Below are 21,579 nucleotides of genomic sequence, written 5' to 3' on the forward strand. Positions count from 1 at the left end.
CACTCAGGTGCCCTTAGGGACAAGTTTGCTGGGCGTGGTGCTGATGGGTTGATGGTTGGACTTGTTCTTGGGGGTCTTTTCCAGCCTTTATGATTCTGTGAGTATATGGTCCCTGGTGACTTCCAGTTTCACCCTTGCCAGACCTTCCCTACTGTCGAGCCCTTCTCTCACAGCTTTGCCACCATTGCTTCCAGGCCAGTTTCCATTCTTTTCCTGAAATATGAGGATCAGTAGTTCATACACATACACATGTTTGGGAGTGCAGGTTTCCAAATCATTAATTTAGCTGAATTAAGACAGGTTTTCCCACGCTGAGTGGAAGGCCAATCCCTGGCACCAGGCTACTCTGTTCATTCCATCTCATTCCTGAAGAGAGGCAGCACTGAAGTGTTTCCCAAAATCAGCCAACCAACCAAAGGGACGACTGGTTAGCATGCACAGAGTAACAAATTCTGTCCACAAATATTGAGGAGCTGTGCAGTTTCCTAGAAGTTACTGTGATGTTTGGTTTGGATGTGCTCACATCTGCCTCCTCCTGCTTCACTCACACATTTCCTTGCCCCTGGGTTGTGTGCATGAGTGTGATAGGACTGAGCAGAACCTGACGCCAGCCCTGCTGTTCCTGGACAGCCCCAAAGCTGCAAAGATGTATTGCATTAATGTATCATCATAGCTCTGTCGTTCTGATGAGGTATTGGTGTAATACATCTTCGGCGTGCTCGTATGATAGGGCTGTCTGGGAGGAAGGGGTCTGAGAGCTGGTTCAATTCAATTACAGGACAAAAGGCAGCACCAGCCCTGAGCCAGCCTGGTTCCTGGGGACTGCCACACAGGGCTGAGATTTGGACAGGGGTGGAAAAAGCAAAAAGGCTTTTTTAAAACTTCTACCTAAATCCTAAGAAACAAACAGGAGCTTGATAAGAGCTCAGCTAATGTCAAATATTTTGTTCCATTTGCACTTCTGCTAGAGAAACACTATTTTTCAGATGTTATCCGCACATCTGCACGTGACAGAAATAAGAAGTGTTTTGTTGATGTGTGAGTGCTCTGAGCTGGGATTTGCAGGCTGATAATACCTAACTGACACGAATTACTATCAGATTTCCAGGGCTTTGTGAGCGTACAGAGTGCGAACTTGTCTTTCTAAATGTTCCTTCTACCGATTCAAAATGGTTTTAAAACTAAAGGCTTGAGAAGAAGGGTTTCTGGCTTGCATCTTGTGCCCTGCTGAGCCCTGAGAGGCAGACAGGTCGCACTGCTGGTGGGGGTTATTTCACTCCCACTACCATTTTCCAGTGACGTGTTCGGTATGTGCATGGTAGCATTTCTAGTGGACAAGGAGCTGCTCGTAGTCCTGCGGGGTGGTGTGAGCTCCTGCCCCACTGGAGGCGTGGGGCTGCAGGTGGCCCTGGCACACACTGCTGACAGATGGATGGCCGCAGCACACCGGAGGCACAGCTCCTTCCCTCTCCAGGTGTCCAAGCAGCAGAATGCAAAATAATTCAGCGCTCTAATCTGATAAGCAACGACAGTGATGTGCCTCCCTTATGCCATCATCACTCATCTCACCAGCAACAGCTTCATTACACTGAGCTCCTTGTTCAGGTGAAGCATTACCGGGCTGAGCCAAAGCATCTGCTCCTCACAGCTGGGTGGGAGGGCCGGGAGAGCAGCCAGCAGCCCCCAGACTTGCTGGGAGTGGTGAGCTGAAGCCAAGCAGGATGGGGCCAGGGCCCTGTGACTGCACATGGTCCCTGCATGGTGAAGGCTGTGGGGACAGGAGCAGGCCCTTGGCTCTCAGCTGTGAATGCACTGCACAAATGCAGCTCTGCTTCGGAAGCAGGGCAGGAGCTGGAGCTGGAAGGAATGCCTTCAGTGCCAGGACATTGTGCTGACAAAGGCAGTGCCAACTGGAGCTCAGTGCCTCTGAGCTCTGCGGGTGTTCATTTGCTGACTTCTGGCTGAGTTTGTGGTTCAGACCCTTTCTTCTTCAGCCTTGACTTGATGTCTCTGTGTGCTACCCTGGGAAGCTCTTGGCTCTCAGCTCTCAGTGCTGCAGTGCTTTGCACAGCCCCTCGCTCTGCGTGTTTGTGGAACAGCACAGCCGCGTGCCATGGTGTCTGTGGGACAGAGAAGCAGCTCGAAGCAGCCACTTGGCCACTGGGATCCAGGATTCCTCTGTTGGCTGGTCCTGTGGGGGCTGGACAGGTCCAGCTGCTGTGACAGCATCCCCTGAACCTCATTCTTTATCAAACAGCCAAACTGGAGCCCCTGGCACTGCATCACCCCCGAGGGCTCCTCCTGGAGCAGCTGTGCTCTGTCCTCTACCCATCACGGTGTGGATGTGTGTGGGACAGCATCCCACAGGGATCCCTGCTCTTAGGGAGATCCGTCTGCGCTGCGGCCACGCGGGGATTGAGCGATTAATGTTTCATAGGGATTTAATGGCCCGGCTGGCGATTCTGAAGCAGAGCATTCCGTTGTGAAGGCATCGTGACATTCAGTCAGAGGTTCCTTCATTTTCAACTTGCTCCTGGCTGCGTCCCAAGGACTCAAGAGGAAATGGCGTGGAGTTCAGCGCGGAGTAAATGAGGGGATTAATTAGCAGTTTAAAGACAGCAATGCAAATATTAGCGCTCAATATAAACGGTTTGCTGCAATTCTTTCCTTAGCCTTTGGATACAGGAAAAGCAACAGTCCTCCAAAACCACACCTCTCCCATACAGAATATGGTGCCTTCTGATGTCAGGCCGTGGGCCTTCTGGCCTTTCCTTTCCTTAATGATACTCTTAACATCATTGCTGGGGGACACACGGAGCATCAGGATCCAATTAAGTGACATCCCATACATGATCCGTCGCGCCGGGGTCGAGTGCATTACACCGGCTGCGATTAGTGCATTTCTGAGGAAGAATTCTTAGAAAAATGGCATTATTATTGGGACCGTTCCTGAACTTTGAGCATCCCTTCAGGAACAATTAAAGATATTCCTCGAAATCCTCGAGTCGTCTCAAAATCCTTAAGCATACTGAAAAACCCCTCTCGTTAGAATGTGGTTGTCAGGAGATGGTCGAATAATTGGGTCTTTGTGAAGGAGCTGAGGACTGAGAGTAACATTACCTTCTCTGGGAGATAGAGAGGGGAAAACGAAGACCAGACAAAAGCATCGCGTGGAAATAAGAATGGCTTCTTGACAATTTCATAACAAGAGGAATGCATTTCTCACTTCTCAATAAAAGTAGATGGACTCATTAATAACTCATAAAATGCTATAACAATTCGAGTTTTAAAACAGTCTTTGTTTATTCCTTCAGATATTATTTCATTTTTATTTGAGAAACACTGCATTTGTGAGTGAGAGATTTATGAATCATTAAAGATATTTCAGTGAGACCAAGTCTTTAGTATTCAAAATCAAACCAAGCAAGTGCACATTTCCCTCTCCCCCCTTCCTTCGGTGAAGCATCCTTCACGACTGCGGTGGGAGATGCTCATCTTGGAGCAGAGCATGCCAGTGCTGGGACGTGCACAAATTTTTGGAGAAAGGATCCATGGCATCCAAAAGGTGCCTCCATTTTCTATTCAACATTTCAAATCCTCTTTCTTTTAGATTTCTTCTGTTTACTCTTGCTTTTTCTCCCCTGTCCCACTTTGGTGGTGGGTGGTGGTACCCAGCTGGGTGCAGGCCACAGGCAGGAGCAGAGCTTGGGCACACCAGTGATGCTCAGGAGGGGACAGCAGGTGACCTCCAGCTCCAATAGAACCACAGAACCATTAAAGCTGGAAAAGACCTCAGAGATCACCACACCCAACCATGGACCCCTCACCACCACCCCCATTGAAGCCCTTCCCTCAACCACACCTTCACGTTTCTTGAGCCTGCAGCGTTTCCATTTATTTCCCAGAGTCATCTCTTCTGGCAATGTTTATGAATAAATCCCATTTCAAACGTATCAAGAATTATTTTAAAATGCACACACTTTATAAAAACCAGTAATATCTTTTGAGGGATAAGAAGAAATACGAAAAAGACAGTCATTAATGATTCATTTATCCTCAGCAATGCCTCCAGTTTCAATAAAGTACAGACAGAAAATGAAAATGCAATGGGAGGGATCCACAGATGCTCCTAAGTCAAAGAACTCTCTCCAAACAGCTAGTGGGGCACCTACATAGCACCTGCAGAGCTTCCACCTTCCACCAAGCATCACACCTTGCCATGGGCTGGGCTGCCCTCCTTGCCCAGCGAGGATGGGGTCATGCCACCCCAGCCCTGCTCATGCTCAGCTACAGTTCCCTGGATAAGAGGATCTCTTCCAACCCCCTCCTGCCCAAGGGAGCTTCACGTGCTGCTGTGCACGCTGGCCTCCCCTCCGGCTGTGTGGGATCATGGACCAGTGGGAAACCTGGCACTGCTGGCAAGCTGCACTTACTCTGCAGAAGTACTCATTCTTGGAGAGATCAAAAGAGATCAAAGAGTACGCATGAATCTGTAAATATCCTGGTGATATAGTGTGCAGACATCTAAGAATGCTACTATCTCATATATATATATATATATACTATCAGTGGGTGTGTTTTCTTCCAAAATAGCTTCTCCACAAGCACAGAAGTGGAGCTGGCTCTCCTGCGTGCTGGTACTCAGCTGCTCAAGCAGGAAAGTCAGCATGTACTCTGGGTGTGCTCCCTGGCATGAAGTCTGCAATGGAAGACATTCAAAATGGCTCCAAGTAGCATAACTTAATAACCTGATGCGCCTCAGACGTGTGGTGCAGCGTGGCAGCGTTCTGTGCCGACAGAAACCGATGTAACTTAGAGAACACGGCCAAGGAAACGTGCCTATGTCTGCTGCTGGAGCAGCCCCTGCCCTGCTCAGCCAGGGAAGCTCTGAGGAAACAGCAGAAAATCACAGACTCACAGAATCACGAGGTTGGAAAGGACCTGCAAGACCATCCAGTCCGACCGCCCGCCCAGCTCCTGGCACCCCGTGCCTGCATATTGCACGTGCAGACGTGACCTTGTTTGTCTCCACCTCGGAAACTTTCTGCTTTGTCAGCTGCTGTTCACATCTTTTCTTTTATCAATGCCTTTCTCAACAAACTCCTTTTCTTGTTTCATCCCTTCAGCATGGAGATCTCCCTCAGCCCTCCATTTATCTGCCACTTTCAGGCATTTTTTTCTTTACATTTTATCTGATTTTTCTTTACAAATGCGGAGCATGGCATCGCTGAGGCTGAATGGCCTTACACTGATGATGTTTAAATGGTGCCTAACGTGGGAAGCCCGTTCTCCTAGCAGACAGCAAACTGTTCAGCTAACCCACAGCCCTAGGAGAAGAGCACATCCTATACAATTACAGCATTTGATGTCATTCCAAACCCTGAATGCAGAGCGAGTAGTAGGAGCAGCTTCAGATTGTTTTCCTGGGTGAATCCAATTGTTTAGGCTGTTCTCAGCATCCCATGACAACCCCTCTCCGGGAGAGAAGAAAGGTGCCTCTGTGATCCTGACTGCACTCCCAGCCTATGGGACCATGCAGGCTGTGGGTACTTAGTGCAGCCAGTGGTGATATCCTGATGGCATTGCCAGTCTCCTTCCAGCAGCTACCTCCCCTCCCGGGCTTCGGGGCAGCTGAGTTTCCCTCCCAAACTCTTCAGTCTTTCTTTCTTTCTCTTTCCCATCTCTCTGGGAGACATCACAGGAGCAGTCTGGAAGCAGAGCTGTCTCCTGAAGCTCTTTATCAACACCGACGTCTTCAGATGCAGTGCATTCTCTGTGCTGCCCATGAATATCCATCCATTTCTGATCAGGATGTAACGCCAGCCTGCCTCCATACACTTACATATATACCTTCCACATTAACGTTTAATCTCTTCCACGTAGCCGTGGGAAATCTCTGGGGATAAAACAAGCTGGGGAAGATGAAATACTGTGCGAAAGAATAAGAAAGGTGGAAAACAGTGTCTGTGTATTCCCCGAGAAAAAATATTTCTCTAGAGTTTGCTAAAAGCTTTCTCTTGTATTCTGGATACAAAATTTCCAGGGGAAGGAGAGTTTAAAAGTGATTGCATTTTAACATTTTCAATTGTGCACGAGCGAATCGCATTAAACTGAACTGACGGTATGATGAAGTGCAGACACTGTTCTGCAAAGGATTGTACCACGGGGTGGGGACGCGTGCTGGGGGAGCAGCAACATGCCACGTCCCCTCCCAGGGAGCACTCAGCACTGCCCAGGGGTGGGGGTCACCGTCCCTGGGGCTGTTCAGAGCTGTGGGGATGTGGCACTGAGGCTGTGGGATGATGGGGTGGGCTGGGGGAGCTTGTAGGGGTTCTCAGCCTCACCTAATTTTGTTCTCTGATTATTTCATTTCAGCAAAACCATTTGAGAGCGGACAGTACCTGGACATCTATGGGATTACAAGAGACCAGGCCGGGGAGTATGAATGCAGCGCAGAAAACGACGTCTCAGTTCCAGACGTGAAAAAAGTAAAAGTCACAGTAAACTGTAAGTCACGTTGGTTTCTAATCGCTAAATCCAACGGAGGAGAGGGGCACTGCTGGGAAGAAAAATGTCACACAGAGAACTGCTGCTTGTGATGAACACACAGATGTGTTTTTTGGTGGAGCAGTGGCATAAGGGCCGCGGTGTCTGAGGGGTGAGTGGGTCTGACCAGAGCTCGGTAGGAGAGGACTGAGTTTGAACATGAGTGTGATGCTGGCTGCAGGTGGGACAGTGTGTGGCCCGGGCTGGGCTCTGCTGCAGGCTTTGGGCTTCGTGGTAATTCACTGAGTCATTTCTGTGACTGCTGCGCTGAAACGTTTTGGGTTTAACTTGTCGTGTTGTGCAACAGGACAGGGAGATGAGAAATGATATGGCATTCTGTGTGGGTGTGTGATGGAGCTCAGCCCCACAGGCACGAGCAGCTCCTGGCACAGACAGGGAGCACAGCACTGCTGGCACAGGGAGCCGTGCTCTGCCACCCTCCGGCACAGGGGCACGGCTCTGGGTGCCAGCGTGGCCTCCTGCGGGGATGCAGCCCGTGGTTCTGCCCTCCTCGGGTGTCTGCACAAGTGGGATGCTTTCTGATTTGAGATGGAATTTGATTTGACACTTGGTACAGCGTGAAATGTTCAAAACGGTGTTCTTATCCCTTCCAAAAAAATGTGAAAAATGGAAAGAAAATGGGAATAATTACACTAATCCACTCTAGCTGTGAGTTTTCTTAGGTTAAGTGCAATTATGCAGCTTGTGATTTGCAGCAGTTCCTACTCTGAAAATTGCTGTGGCATAGTTACTGATGCTCGAGGCCCTGGGTTTGTGTCCCCCCCGCAAACCACGGGCTGAATCCATCCATTCTCTCTAAAACTCGTGGGCTGAAAACCACAGTGCTGGTGGAACAAGTGCCCCTGGGCTGCGTGCAGTTTGTTGTTACTGGAAGACTGTCACTAAGAGGCACTGTGCAGATACACGTGCACAGGTCGTGCAGTTTGGTCAGGCTCTGGCAAAGACTGCCCAGGGAGTGGGGGGTCACCGTCCCTGGGGGTGTCCCAGAGCTGTGGGGATGTGGCACTGAGGGACGTGGGCAGTGGGGTGGGGGGGATGGGCTGGGGTGGCTTGGGGATCTTGCATCTCTTTCCAAGCTGAATGGTTCTGTGATTGTATAAATGTGAGTGGGTGTTGTGGGGTGACAACCTTCACACAAGCTGTACCCCAGAATGTGCTGTGTGGTTTAACAAGTGCCTGGTGGTTGAGGTCCAGGAGGGGCAGTGAGCTCTGCTTGGGTTTATCAAAACAAAAACTGCCTCTGAGGAACTTCGTGCCACGGGAGCCTTAGGAAGGGTAAAACTCACTGTCTGGGGAGCTCTCAAAGTGGTCATGAAAACGGAGAAGATGATAGCCCTGCTTAGCACATCTTATTAAAAAAAGAAAAAGAAAAGAGGAGGTGGTAAAAATCATGAAATCAACCGTTTTCCTTCACCTTCTGAGCCAAGAGCAAGGCTTGCACAAGTCCTTGTTTAGTTCAAGCATCATGTCCATTGGTCTAAGCCAGAGCTGTACTTGAACATGAGCAGAACTTATGTACCAGTAGACTCGTGCCCTGTCAAGCTGCAGTCACTTCTGGCATCAGGTCCCCAGACTCCTAGGGAGAGCTGGGGCTTGTGGTTGTGTTCGGGAAGATCAGTTTTGTGGCACTGCTGGGAGTGCCTCACCATCCCCTTTCCCCTGTGGGCAGTGGGACCTCACCATGCCCCAAGCCCCATAGCCAGGAGCATGGCAGCCAGGCAGCCGAGCTGCAGGGCTTGCATTTGTCCTCCCTTAACACCAAGCCAGGGGGCTGTGATGACGGAGGTGTGTGGGTCTTGGTGCCAGACACAAGCAGGGCGGCTCGGGGCTGACAGCAGGGCACTTCCATTCGTGGCAGGGGGAGGATGTCAGGAAGTGTCCTTGGCTGTAGCGTGGGTGCACCTGGCACCAGGATTGCGTGCCAGATTCAGGCAAACTGCTACGTGTGCACTGGGGACATGCAGAGTAGTTGTTCTTAGTTTCTTGCAACTATGGAAGAAAATGCCCAAAATGCCTGATGCAGCTGAGCTTGAGCAACTGATGCAACTGGCCCTGAGCAACTCTGCTTTGGGACCCTGGGTTTTTCCTTTGTGCCATTTTGTACTGCATAATCCACATTTTGCACAGAACTGACATGTGTCCCCGTGGTTTCCCTTTTTAAAGCAGTGCCCCCAGAGTCCGCGGTGTGTTTGTGTTTCTGAGGAGGAGAACCATTAGTGAGGTGGTAACATAAGGTGGTGGGAGGGGATCATCCTGGGAGGGGAAAACTATTCCTCATCATGTTAAAATTGCACTTGAAAGCAAATCTTATTAGCATCTTCTACTATGGTTTATAAAGCAAATGCTGCTGGATAGATGGGTGCTGCTGGATATGCGCTGACCTCAAACCCCTGCGAGCAAACCAGTGCCTGGCTGAGCAGGGTGCCGTGCCCCCACGTTGTCACTGCAGCTCTGCTCACTCTCCAGTTTATGGTGACACACTTAGACAGATTACACACGACGGTCTCCAGAAGCGCTGTGGCAGTGCTGAGATGATGAAGAATGAGATGCGTGCGTCACGAGGCTGGCATTTATTTTAATTTAGATAAAATTTTCAATTACCCAAATAAATAGTAAACGTGTGCTTTTAAAGTGGAGCTGTATTGCAGTGCTCCTTCTTTCCAGGCGCCGCATAGCTGGGTCTCAAACAGCTCTGCTAAAGCGGGATCTTGTGGACTGTACTGAATTAAGTTCCACTGCCTTTGGAGAGGAACGAAAAGCCATTCATCTCAAATTAAGAGGCACTGATTTAATTTCAGCCTTGATGAACCCCATCATGCAGCAGATTGAAGGCCAGGTGCGCTGGGGCTTGCTGGGGAGGTGCAAATTGCAGTCACAGTGCTGAGGATGCTCTGAATTCAGCGGGCAGCAACTGGAAGGTAACACAAACTGCTCCTGGTACGCACCGCTCCCTGCTTGCAAAACCATTTCCTTCTACAAAGATCTGTTCAATCTTGAAATAATGGAGAAAAGAAAACGGATATGAGCAGATGAGCAGATAACCTGTACTGTACCACGCTGTGCCCCTGCCTTGGTGTCACCACGGGACGCTGCCTGGTTCCCCTGCATGGTGTCCCCATTGGGCTGCTTAGTGCCACCTGTCTGCTGTGCTTCCCCTGCGGGTTATCCCAGAGCACTGAGTGTGACCCAGCTGCAGCCCGAGCTGATGGCCCGGCACGCCCTGCTGACAGACCTGCTGGCCATCGCTCCTTGTCTTGGCATCTTCCAGGTGCTTTCACATCTTTGATTACCTGAAAGGCATTTTTATGAGGAGCTAGGACAAATGGTCTGGTTTATAATTCCATGGCACCTGCCTGTGGTTCAGGAATGCTGTAGTTTTGCATTCATCCAGCCCTTGGTGGCACCCATGTCTGGTGGCTGCTGTCCAGCCCTGAGTCCAGCGAGCAGCTCAGGGCTGGGAGCTCAGCATGCACTGAGAGCTGGGAGCTCAGCATGCAGTGAGAGCTGGGAGCTCAGCATGCAATGTTAGCTGGGAGCTCAGCATGCAGTGAGAGCTGGGAGCTCAGCATGCACAAAGCATTGCTACAGGTGGCTGTGCACAGATCTGCGCTGCTCCTCTCCTGCTCCTTTCCTTCCTGCTGCAATAGTTTGATAAGACATTTTATGTTGCGTTTTTAGTGTTGTTTTATTTTAATTTTCTCGTAGAGGAACGTGTGAGTTTCTTGTATGAATTTTAAGTGCTGTGTTTGTTTTTGCTTGGCCAGGTTAGGGTTTTGCAGAACAGCTTAACTCATTAGCATTTCTTAGAAGTCTGCCTTACTGTTGCTATGACACTTGCATAATATTATGCACAGTGCTCTGATTTTACTTTGAAATCAGACATACTGTACAAGCCACTCTAACCTAATTGCATCCGTAACCTGAGACCTACCAGGAAATGATGGGACTCAAGCGTGTGCTGGGGCTCCCAGTGCCTGAACATGGGGTGCAAATTGGTGCTCCCAGAGAGTGCCTTGCTGCTGGCTGAAGGAAAACATTTCCTGGGCAAGGTTCCTGATGTACAGTCAGCAAGGAGAGTTGCCTTCCATCAAGGTGAATACACTATTAAATAAAAAGGCAGTGGTCCCTTCCACCCCGTGCCATTCTGCATCAGCTCTGCAAGCAGAATCACACCCGGATTGGATGAACACATCTGCTCTCACTGGGTCGTGGCGCAGGAGGACCTTGCCTTGTGGTGGCTGATGCTGCCTCTAAGGTTGCATCGCAGTGCTCTTTGATGAGGTCCTGCAGCTTTGCTTGGTGTTGAGAAGTTTGCAGCCCCAATTCCCACTGACCATTGCAAGAGGCACATGTGCGCCGTGCCTTGGAAGATTTAACTCCACAATACTGTTTTGTTTAAAGCACTCCGGAGTGCGGTTTAATTGACTTCCCATGAAACACGTTCCTCTGAATTCTCTGGTTACCTTTCATAAATGGGATTTTGGCTTCCAAGTCACACTGGGGACTTGTCTAACTCTGGCTGCTGGTGGATGTTTGATTCTGCTCACAGATCCGTGGAGCTAAATGCGAGCTTTCCTGCAGGCACTGCTCTGTGCACACCCTCTGGGTGCCAGCATGGCTGTGGCCATGAGTTGTAGGTCAGTCTGTGGGCACAGCAGAGAATGTGGCCGGGTGTGAGCTGTGTCCATAGCATGGCTTCAGGCTGCCTCATTTGTCACAAATCTCCTGGTTTCTTTGGGATGAAGGCTGAGAGTGTCATTCTGCTTTCATCTTGCCCCACCAGCGGAGCTGGGGGGCATGTGGTGTCCTCCCTCTGCTCCATGTTTCTGTTCTGGAAAGCTGTGTTGAAATCAGTGGGGGAACATTGTGAGTGCTGGAAGGAGGCTGCCCCACAGCGTGCTGCCATGGGTCGGGGGCTGGCAGGGCCCGTGGGCAGCAATGCAGCTGTGGGGCTTCCCGTGTCCTGACCTGTGTGTGCTGCCATTGTAAAATGTTAACCTAATCCTAAAGATCAGATTCTCTGCTCTGACCAGGTGGTCTGGGTGGGTAGCTGTACTGCTTATATCAGAGCTACTATTGTAATGGGAAAGATGTAGGAAGATGCGTAGCAGAAGGATGGAGAAGGCACCTTCCCTGCAGCACTTCATGCACAGCTGAGGACAGAGGGCTCATGGTGTGATTACTGCTCTATCTGTGGGCCAGCTCTGTGGGGATGGGCAATCACCTGCCCCAGCTAAGGCTGAGGCAGCAGCCGATGCAAAAACCCATTGAAAGTTGGTAGTAGAGCTTCCCTTCAGGTCCAGCCCCTAGAAGAGGAGCTGCCTGCAAACTATTTCACATGAAACCTGTCGATACGAATAGTTCTTTGGCCTATGGTAAAGATCTTTGTAGAACGTTGTGCTATTCTTTACATAGAGTTGTTGATGGTGTACAGTGTAATGAGAGCTCTCTAAGTTCTGTGGCTTTGTCGGGTCTTTGGCCTGCATTAGGGCAAACTCTGAGTTATTTAAGTTGCAAACTGTTCTTATCACTGAGCTCACGTGTATATGATGTACCATCCCATAGTAACACCTAACGAGCGACAGCTTATGCCAGTTCTGATCAATAAAACTGGCCATGTATTTAAATTCATCTCAATTAGAGTCGGGAGGAGAATAGAGCTGATACAAAGAAAATGGGTTTGTCCTCATTGGCGGGGAAAGAAGCATCTTCTAAAAGTAATGTTTGTCACTTTTTGTCCTTCAGGTATTTTTATTAGCATTTCAGAAGTCAGATTAAAACAATACAGTTCAGGCTACTGACTCGAGAGCAATTTGGCTTTGGAATTAACATCGATTTCTTTCTGTGCTGCAGCAGCTTACTGTTGGGTTCTGCAAACCGCTGCTTCTTCTGGACAGTGCTGCTCACACTGAAGCGTGACAGAATGGATTATAGCGTTCCCTCGCTGATGGCATCCGTTGCTGCAGCTATAGTAAGGGGCTCTGGCAACATGAAACGGGGCCCTGTGTTTGGAGGACTTGGCGTGTTAGCTCTTGGCGTGGCCTTCCTTCTGGGTCGGGCTCCTCCCTGCCGCCCTTGGTGTGTTTGGTGAGCCAGCTGTGCAGGGGAAGGGGAGAGAAGCCCGGTGTGACAGCAGCACTGGCTGATGCTCCAGTGGGAAGCAGTGTGTGTCCAGCACAAAGCTGGGAACCCTGCAGGGCACTGCTCAGCTGTGTTCAGCACCTCTTTGCAAGTCTTGTTTCCTTGGGAAACAGCCTTTCTGACTTAGCCAGCCACACATTCTTCCTGCAGTTGCAAACTGGAAGCAGCAGAGGCATGTGGGCACTGGTCATTTGTCACTGCTGCAGTGCCAATGCTGGGGACTGCCACGAAAGCACATCTGACTGTAAACTCTGTTCCCCATCCCCAGGAAAACCCTTGGAATAAAAACAGCTGCACTCCTTTGCACGTACCTGTGCACTGTCAGTAGTTGCAGGTCCACATCTTGTGTCATTGTGGTGTGCCAATAAATGCCATGCAGCATGTTTATGCATCTCTGGGAAACCGTGCTGCAGCAAATAATAGGACACCCGTGGCAAGCTCTCCCTTCATGTATGAAAAACATGACCAGCAGGATGCTGCCAGGGCACAGTGCAAAGGCTTTAGGCCACTGCTGGGGGAAGCTCAGGGCAGGAGAATGAGTGGCCAAAATCAAATGAAGAGTTTGGTTTTTTAATTAACTGTTCAATAGCAACGGTTTTGGTAGCCATTATGCTATCATTTCAAAGACAGAGTAGTAACAGAAAGGTTGTGGGCTCCTCTGTGCATCTTCTTCACACCTCTGCTGGAGGTGGCAGCAGCAGCAGTGACAGCAGTGACAGCAGTGGCAGCAGCAGCTCTGCTCAGGGCTGTTGCTCCGGGCCTGCTTGGTCCCAAGGGCTCTGCGTGCTGCTCACTGTCATCCCCAGAGATGTGCAGGTCCCCCACCCTCAGGCAGGAGGGGCTCCTGGCAGCCAGCAGGATGCAGAGCAAGGGAGGGTTGCATGGTGGAGGAGCCCTCTGGGCAGTCGTGCTGGTTGGAGTGAACACTTGCTCCCAGCTCTGTGCCACCGCGTGCTCCTCAGCCTGCAGGTGATCCCACTCCAAGCACTAGCTGAAATACAGTTCATGAAAATTAAAGTATTAATAGAAGATGACTCATCTGTAAAGAGCTTATGCATTTCAAGAAGCAATTTAAAGTATACAGCAGGCTCTGTAATACTCCAGACTAGAGCCAAAATTAATGGAGAGCTCTTCAGCTCCCAGGAGTGTTCACTTGCCCAGATTGCTCTTCAGCAAAAACAATTACTTAAAATATTTCTTGTAATAGTCTGCACATTGCGCAGCAGTATTTCTCCTGGTGGCTGCAGCGCTCCTTGCTGTGCTCCCTGGCCCTGCAGGGTGGGAGTCAGGCAGCAATCAGGTGCATGTGGTGATGCCAACCAGTCCGTGCAGGAAGAGCCAAGCCAGATCTCCGAGTTCCTCCATTTCTGTTTTATCCTTTCCCACAGCCATGGCTGCCCTGAGCTGGTTGTGCAGCACAGATCCGTTTGGCCCGAGCGGTGTTTGAGGCACCCGGTCCTGGTGAGGCTGTAAGGATGCTGAAACAACTTGCTCTTCCCCGGTCAGGTCTCTAAATTAGGTTTTAATAACTTCTGCCATTGGGCTGGCATTAGAAATTGTGGTGGCACAGGCACACAGAGGCACTAGGTCTCAGCTGGGGAAGCCTTGAGAAGCAATATTTCTGTTCTTATGACTTAAAGCGGTGAAGTTGACATGAAGGAAAAGTGCCAGTGTTGTTCTTTAGGTGTTAAAATTCATAAAGCTTTTGCCTGTTTCCTTTCTTGTTTTCTACCCCTCCTCAAATAAAAAGGAGCGATATTGAGGCTGACTTGGGTTTTGGAGCTGCAGAGCTGGCACCAACACTTGCAATGGAGGTCTGACAGCCAGCAGCAAGGCTGTGCCCAGGACCTGAGGATGGGGTACTGTTATGGGCTGAACTGCGCCGTCATCGTTCCCAGGCTGAATGACCAAGAGTTCAGCTCAGAACGCACTGTCCCCAGTGTATTTTGAACAAAAGTGAGATTAATATCAAGCTCATCATTCAGGTGCTCTCTGCTTCTGCACCTGGTACTGCTAATGGCAAAAGAGCATCTCAGGAATTATCTTTCAGTGCAGCAATTGAATGTGCAAGTGGAAAATCCCACTGCTCCAGACCTCTGGGGAAAGAGGTCAGTTCTGCAGCCCAGCATTGACTCGAGATATGTTTGCTGTTAAGAAGCATGCAGACATTCATTAACAATGAGCAATTCTAACAAAGCCACCGAATGTCCGTCAGGAACTGGCGAGCACAGACCCCTGCCCGGGCCCTGTGTGTGTGTGTGCCTGTCACCCATCCACACAGCCTGCCCTGGTTTGGGATGCTTACAGCAGCTGCAGACTGCAGGGTGAGGGGAAACCTTTCTGTAAACTTCACTTCTTTTTAATACAGAGCAATGGCTCCCGGACCCTTTATGACTCTCCCTCATTCTTCATGAGATACATATGTATATCAGCTCTAGCACACTGTCAGCGAACAGTGGTTTTCAATCAAAAAGACTGTCAGTAAAGCTGATTCACTAACAAGAAAGCTGTCAAGCTGTGACAGCTGCTGTCTTTGCAACCCCAAACAATCTGTTCGGTGCTAACTCTGACTTATGCTTCCATTTATTATACAGTAGTAATGAGTACTGTCCTTAGAAATATCATTTTGGAGAGTACACCTAGCTGCTTTGTTATGTATGTAGAATACATCAAATCAGATCCAAGCTGCACAAGTTTTTGACAAAAAAGTGCTCCTTGTCATCTGAACCTTTTTTTTTTCTCCTCAATTCTAAATCCTGTTTCAGTATTTACGTCACTTTCGTAGTTAAGCATCAGCCGGGAAATTGTATTACTATTAGAATCGGAGACAAATATAATTCCTCTTTCTCCCGTCATGTTGGAAAATGGCACAAAACCCTGAACCTACAGAACGGGGTTAAAGGAGCAGTTGTGGTGCTCAACAACTCTGGTGTTGGGGGATCGCAGCTCCCAGCCCGCAGGGAGAACTGATGCCAGTGCTGCTGTCCGCGCACGGTGCTGACATGCAAATGCTTGTTAATGCTTTCTTTTGTTTTTAATTAAATAAAAGCACATTGGCCATCTCCAGCTACCTCTTCCAGCGATAACTTCTAGCTTTGCAAACCTCCATCTCTCGCGCTTCAGTTTCGGTTACCCTTGCTTGTCCTGCCCATCACGGAGAGAGGGAAGAGCCTTGCCATTGCAGTGCTGTGATGCAGTGTCTCCCTGCTAAGTCACCCGAGCTTTGGCTCCAGCTCCACCTGCCCTCCAGCCTCGGTCCCTCAGCTCAGCTCCTGCTGGTGCTGCCGGGCCGGCTGTGTGCACGCCGTGTGATTCCCACCGCCCGCCTCTGCTTTGGGCTTCCGGAGCATGCAGGCTCTGGGCAGCTTCCCACCCACACTGCGTGCTCTGGTTTTGTTCCAGACGCTCTTTCCTTGAAAACCTCCCAGCCAGCTTTAATTCACTTTCTCCTCAGCTGTGCTGCCAAGAGACCTACTTAGCAATTCCTGGAATTTGATGAAGTCCGTTGCTTTCATCTCCCTTAGAGGGAGAGAAGTGACACAGTGAGAGCACTCGTGTTTGTTCTCGCCCGGGCTCGCGGCCAATCCCTCCTTCTGGGCTGGCACACAGTGCCCAGCACAACCCCGCTCCCCACGGGACCGCAGCACACTGAGGATCACTGAGGATCACCTCACCCAAAACCCTGCTGAAGTCAACATGAGGATTTTGACGTCGGTTTAATTCGAAGAAAGCTTCAGTGGAAGGTGAAACCCCACTGCAGAGTACCAGGCAGCACCAAGCAGCGAGCACACGGCCCCACTGGTGTTCGCTGCATCTGCTCCCTCCCAATGGCAAGCGGCACTGCACGGACGTGGGGTTTGCCCCATTCCCACCACCACCCAATGGCACCAGCAGAGCTATGTGCATGGGTGGGATGTGCCTGGGGCTCAGCCCTGAGGTGCTGGGGAACAGAAGGGTCTGGTGAGGGAGCAGCGGGACGAAGGTGGAAGCGGAGCGGCCGCGCCTGCTGCCTGTGCTGAGCTCTGCAGCGCTTATTGGCTTCGTTGGGTCTTGGAGGTAGGGTTGTTCCTTGTCGTTCCTGTCACTCAAGCACCTGTAAAACACATCACTGAGCATTTCTTTCTTCTGCCAGTGATTCACTCTGCGTTATTTTATGCGGTTTCTTTTCCCCTGTGAAACAATTACTTCTGGAATTTAAGCTTTCCTCTCAAATTAGTGCGCTGGGAGGAAGCACAAGCGGCACCGCAGCCCCTGGATGTGGTGATCTGCCGTAATGCCATCCATCAGTCAGAGCAGTGGGAAACACACAGCTCAGGGAGCCCTGGAGCACCCACACCGTGTGGGATGGGGCTATGGGATGCTCGGGGTCCACTCCTTCCTTACAGCAAACTCAAGGTGCTCCCACGGCCCTTTCATCCACCCATGTTCAGAGCACCCAATCCAGGGCAGTGATACTGAATGGGAAACAGAGAAGCACCAAAGGGATCTTGGACTGCATCTACAATCATGGGGGCTGTGCTGAACTCTTAATGCAGCATGTAGCACTTCCATAGGCACCACAGAATTCAATAGATTCTGATAACTCATCAAGAAGAGATGGAAAAAATAAGGTTTTCAGTTGTTTGGCAAAGCGATCGCTGCAGAGCGTTCGCTTGAAATGCTGCCCCAGGCTGGAAATGTTTCTGCCGGGAGGAGAGCTTTATTAAACCAGTGAGTTGGGAACAGGAGGGCTGATGTGGGGGAGTTAGAGAAGTCTCTGGGCTGCTGGAAGAGCACCTTCATTATTGACAGGATGAGTAATATCGCTTCGCTTGGGAACATCCGTTGCTTTATTGGGAAGATGCAATCCATGTACACAAAGTAAATGCATCAGTAGTGCTTGTGCCTGGCTTTCTGCAAACTGAAGGAGATCCTAGGAAACCTCTTCTCTTACCTGAAGGCTCTCTCTTAACACGCCGGAGAGCAATTTTGCTAATAAAAGAACGCGATAAGATGCCAAATTAAAGGCTGATGGAAATAAATAAAAGACTTTTTTTTTGACATTTACGATTAATGCCACAAAAATGTTAGTTTAATCAGACAATGTGGTTAATCACAAAGGTGAAATTGAAAGTTGCCAGCCCTGAATGCTAGTGTAAAAGTTAATAAATTCAGCTCTTAATCATTATGCACATGCTAGTTATAATAATTTACTGCCCATACCAAATCTTTATAAGCATTGTAATTAAATATAAAATGCACATTAGAATTATAATGAGTAATTAGGGCAACATAACTAATATGCATAAAAGTCCCGAAGCTCATTAAAATGTTAAAAGATGAAACCTGTTGTAGCGGAGGGGTTCTGCATATCCACTGTGCCTGTCTGAGTGCTGCTGTGCTCCACGCATTGTTGTTGCTGTTCCTTCTGACATTTAAAAGCAAAGTGAAAATATTTGGGTAGGAAACCAGGCTCTGCAGAGCACTGCACCATTTCTGGATGGAGCATGGGTTGCTCCATCATGAGGTCGCCCTGATCTCTGCCCTGCTTGGCAGAGTCCCCCATTGCCCGTCCCGGTGTGGGTGTGCTGTGCTGGAGGCTGCTGGGCATCGTGGGGTGGTGGGCACAGCTGCATTCCTCACCTCCACACACACCTCACAGCGACATCTGGAAAACTGCTTGGCAAAAAAGACCAACAGGTTTTTCCTCATAAGCTCTGTGTTTGGGTTTTTATAGCGTTTTATGATGCGCATAAATTGTTGTTTTAAAAACAGAAAATGTAAGTGAAATTCCAGGGGGAAAGCAGTTGTTGTTCAGCCCTGGCTTTGATAATCTCCTTCCCGAGGAATTAGCTGTCTTCTGCTTTCAGCTAGCAGTTCCCTTTCGCTGGCAACTGGGAGAGTCAGCTGTGGCTTTTTGCCTTTATTTATATCCGCAGTTCTGAGCTTTAAATGTTTATTCCCCTTTTGCTGTGTTCACTGTTTAAGAAGACAGAATGTATTTACCCGCACTGGTGTAATGGTGGGACAGCCCTGCCGCGCTGTGTGGCTGTGGCTGGGTCCTGGCTGGGGGGTACGTGTGTCATTCTGGTTCCCAAAGCAGCCCCAGCACCCTGAGCCCAGTGCTGCTGCGGGGACCCGATGCAGAGCGGTGCTGGTGGCAGTCCTGGCCTTGGGGCCATGCCTTGCCTGACCCTGACAGCCATCGTTGTGCTTTGTATTGAGTAACGGAGCGCAATGGGATTGCACAAACAGACCGTTCCGTGTGGGATTAATATTCTTTGTGTCTCAGTTATGTTTTCGCACCAGATACACAGGTCTGTGTCAGAGTCCGCTGTGTGGGGTAATTTTTGCACTGCCAGAAGAATGTGAATCAAGCTGGAGAACACGTGCCAGGCTGAGTAATGCAGAGCACGCTGGAGAGAAGCGGAGTTGGGCCATCTTCATATTTGTATGCAAATGTCTATTTTACAATTTTTTTTTCAGTTGCCCCCACAATTCAGGAACTTAAGTCCAGCGGAGTGATGCTCGGAGGGAACGGCCTCATCCGGTGCGAAGGCGCGGGCGTTCCTGCCCCGGTCTTTGAGTGGTACAGAGGAGAGAGGAAGTAAGTACCCTACCTGCACTGCGAGCTGCACAGCCACCACTCCGGGGTGGAGCCCTCTGCCAGTCACTGTTTCTGTGCTCGGAGATGAGGCATAATAGGACTGTCCACAGCTGGGCTGCAGTGGCGATAATTGCCATAATGAGCCTAGAGTTTAAAGTTGCTTCAGTAATTACAGCCTTTGAAGTATAGCAACCAGATAATGTCTGCTGGAAAAGTCTAATAGGAAGAGGGTTTTCTTTTTAAGAATATGTGTTTTTAAGCCATCTGTATAGGTTTCCTACCATGAGTTTCGGGGTTGGCTCATGGGTGGGCCTTGCAACCCTGGCACAGTGGCAGCATCTCACTGCAGGAGGGGCTGGGAGAGGTCGGCCTGAGCTGGCATCCTCAGGGTGTGCCCCAGCGTTCACAGCCAGCTTCACTTGCACATCAGTAGTGCTAGGTAATGATCACAGACATCTTCGTAGGATCGGTTTCCAGTAAGAGATTGTGCTTTACTCTCACCTCATCACAGATCCCTATTCTGAGAAGTTTAAACACTGGTGCAGGAGAGCGTGGCTGCTGTCCTGCAGGAGCTGTCCAGGTACATCTTTTGGAATGTCCTGGCTTCAGAGCGCTGGGTTTCTCATCAGCTCTGAGATCCCATTACACGTGGGAGCTGACACGAGCATAGTAATGACCATATTTCATAGGGAACCATCTGTCAGCTCATTTCTCACTGGCCAGCTGCTCCCCTTAGGAGCACTGCTCTCCTTCCTGACTTCCCGCAGCAGTCGCAACCATTGCGCTCTGACCGTGGATCAAAGCATTCTTGAAAACAGTGTAACCAACCTTTGCTATATACAACAGCACAGGTTTCCCCTCTGTTGGAGAAATTTGTCTACATCCTATTTCCAAGGCAGCACGTCATATTTTGCATATGCTGGGGAGGAGTTGTAGCAGAAAAAGCTGTTGGAGAGCAGATTTTAATATAGACCATGGCACTCTGGATTCAATTAGCCATTTCCAGCGTGATTATCACCCCTCTATTTATAAAAGTCACCAATTCCTTTCTTCTTGAATGCATTCAGTGTCACAGGAGCAGCGGGGAAGGATAAGCAGAGCATTTCAGGACACGGAAGTTGTGCCTTCTGTTTTCCATTTCAGTTGCTGTATCACCTGGGGCTTGCTATAATCAGCAAGACAAGCACTGTCCTTTTGTGTCTCACTGCTCAAATATTCTGTTAAATCGAATGGTACATCATTGTTTGTCCAGGAGCTGTTAGCAGACTTCTTAAACACACGTGGCCGCAGAGGGACTGGGAGCCCCCAGGACGGGGGGCTGCACGTGCATTGTTCATTCCTACTCCCGGGCTCATCTCATCATAGAAAGTCAATAAAACTAAAAATGAGACCGGCTGCAGCCTGCATCCTGCTCCACCCACGAGGTGTTTGCAGGACTGATCCTCCCTCCTCTCTGGGCTTGCAGCAGTCACTGCTCATTAACTCTCGATGAGCTCCTGCCATGCCTGCAGGAAGCTGTGCTGCTTTGGCAGTGCTGAGCTCGGGGCTGAGCACTGCTCAGGTCCTGCTGGTTGGGGAAGGCAGGAGAGGAACTCAGAGTACTGCCTGCCCCATGGGCCATGCAGACCCCCCAACCCCAGAGAGCCCACATGGGGTGGTTCAGACTGGAGAAGAGGAGACTCCGAGGGGACCTTATGGGTCTCTACAGCTCCTGGCAGAAGGTTGGGGTGAGGAGGGGTCGGCCTCTGCTCCCAGGGAACAGCAATAGGGTGAGAAGTGATGTCATTATTCTGTGCCAGGGCAGGGGCAGGATGGTTATTAAGTGAAAGCTCTTCTCCGAAAAGTGATCACAGGACTGCTGGTGGTGGCACCCAGGAAGGGAGCTGGGGAAGGATCCAGCACCGGGATGCTCTTGAGGGCTTCAAATCCTGAGCAGGAGCCAAAGCTCTCAAGTTCATCACATTAAAAAAGGACTGGAAGTTTGGGTGAAAAGTTAGTAAAAGCTTCTTAAAATTACGACAGCATTTGGCTTCTAAAGCTGCAGAGGGATTCTCTGTGGAGGGGAGGAGGCTTTGCTGTGCTGACTCCAGTATCAGAAACTCACAACTGCTCAAGTATATGCTATGTTATGGGGCTGTGAAGGATTGCATCTCAGAAATTAAACAGCCACAGGGAAAAAGCCCAGAAGTCACTCATCTAAAAATATTAATTCTCTTATACTTGGTAAAGCAAACAAGACCTACATCTGAAATAACAGAACTCATTATCATGGCTAAATATATTAC

The 21,579-nt window shown here is 49.8% G+C and overlaps 1 protein-coding gene across 1 annotated transcript in view; it reads left to right on the forward strand.

Annotated features, from left to right (window-relative positions):
• NEGR1 (neuronal growth regulator 1) overlaps positions 1-21,579 on the forward strand; it is a 153,126-nt gene that overhangs the window by 95,684 nt on the left and 35,863 nt on the right. Inside the window, exons 4-5 of the mRNA XM_065737670.1 lie at positions 6,376-6,507; positions 19,174-19,294. Of these exons, the coding sequence (XP_065593742.1) occupies positions 6,376-6,507; positions 19,174-19,294 (253 nt within the window). The remainder of the gene's footprint in view (positions 1-6,375; positions 6,508-19,173; positions 19,295-21,579) is intronic.

This window comes from Cyrtonyx montezumae, unplaced genomic scaffold, assembly GCF_038088225.1.
Source record: "Cyrtonyx montezumae isolate F1298 unplaced genomic scaffold, pur_monq_1.0 scaffold_1, whole genome shotgun sequence".
Taxonomy (NCBI): Eukaryota; Metazoa; Chordata; class Aves; order Galliformes; family Odontophoridae; genus Cyrtonyx; species Cyrtonyx montezumae.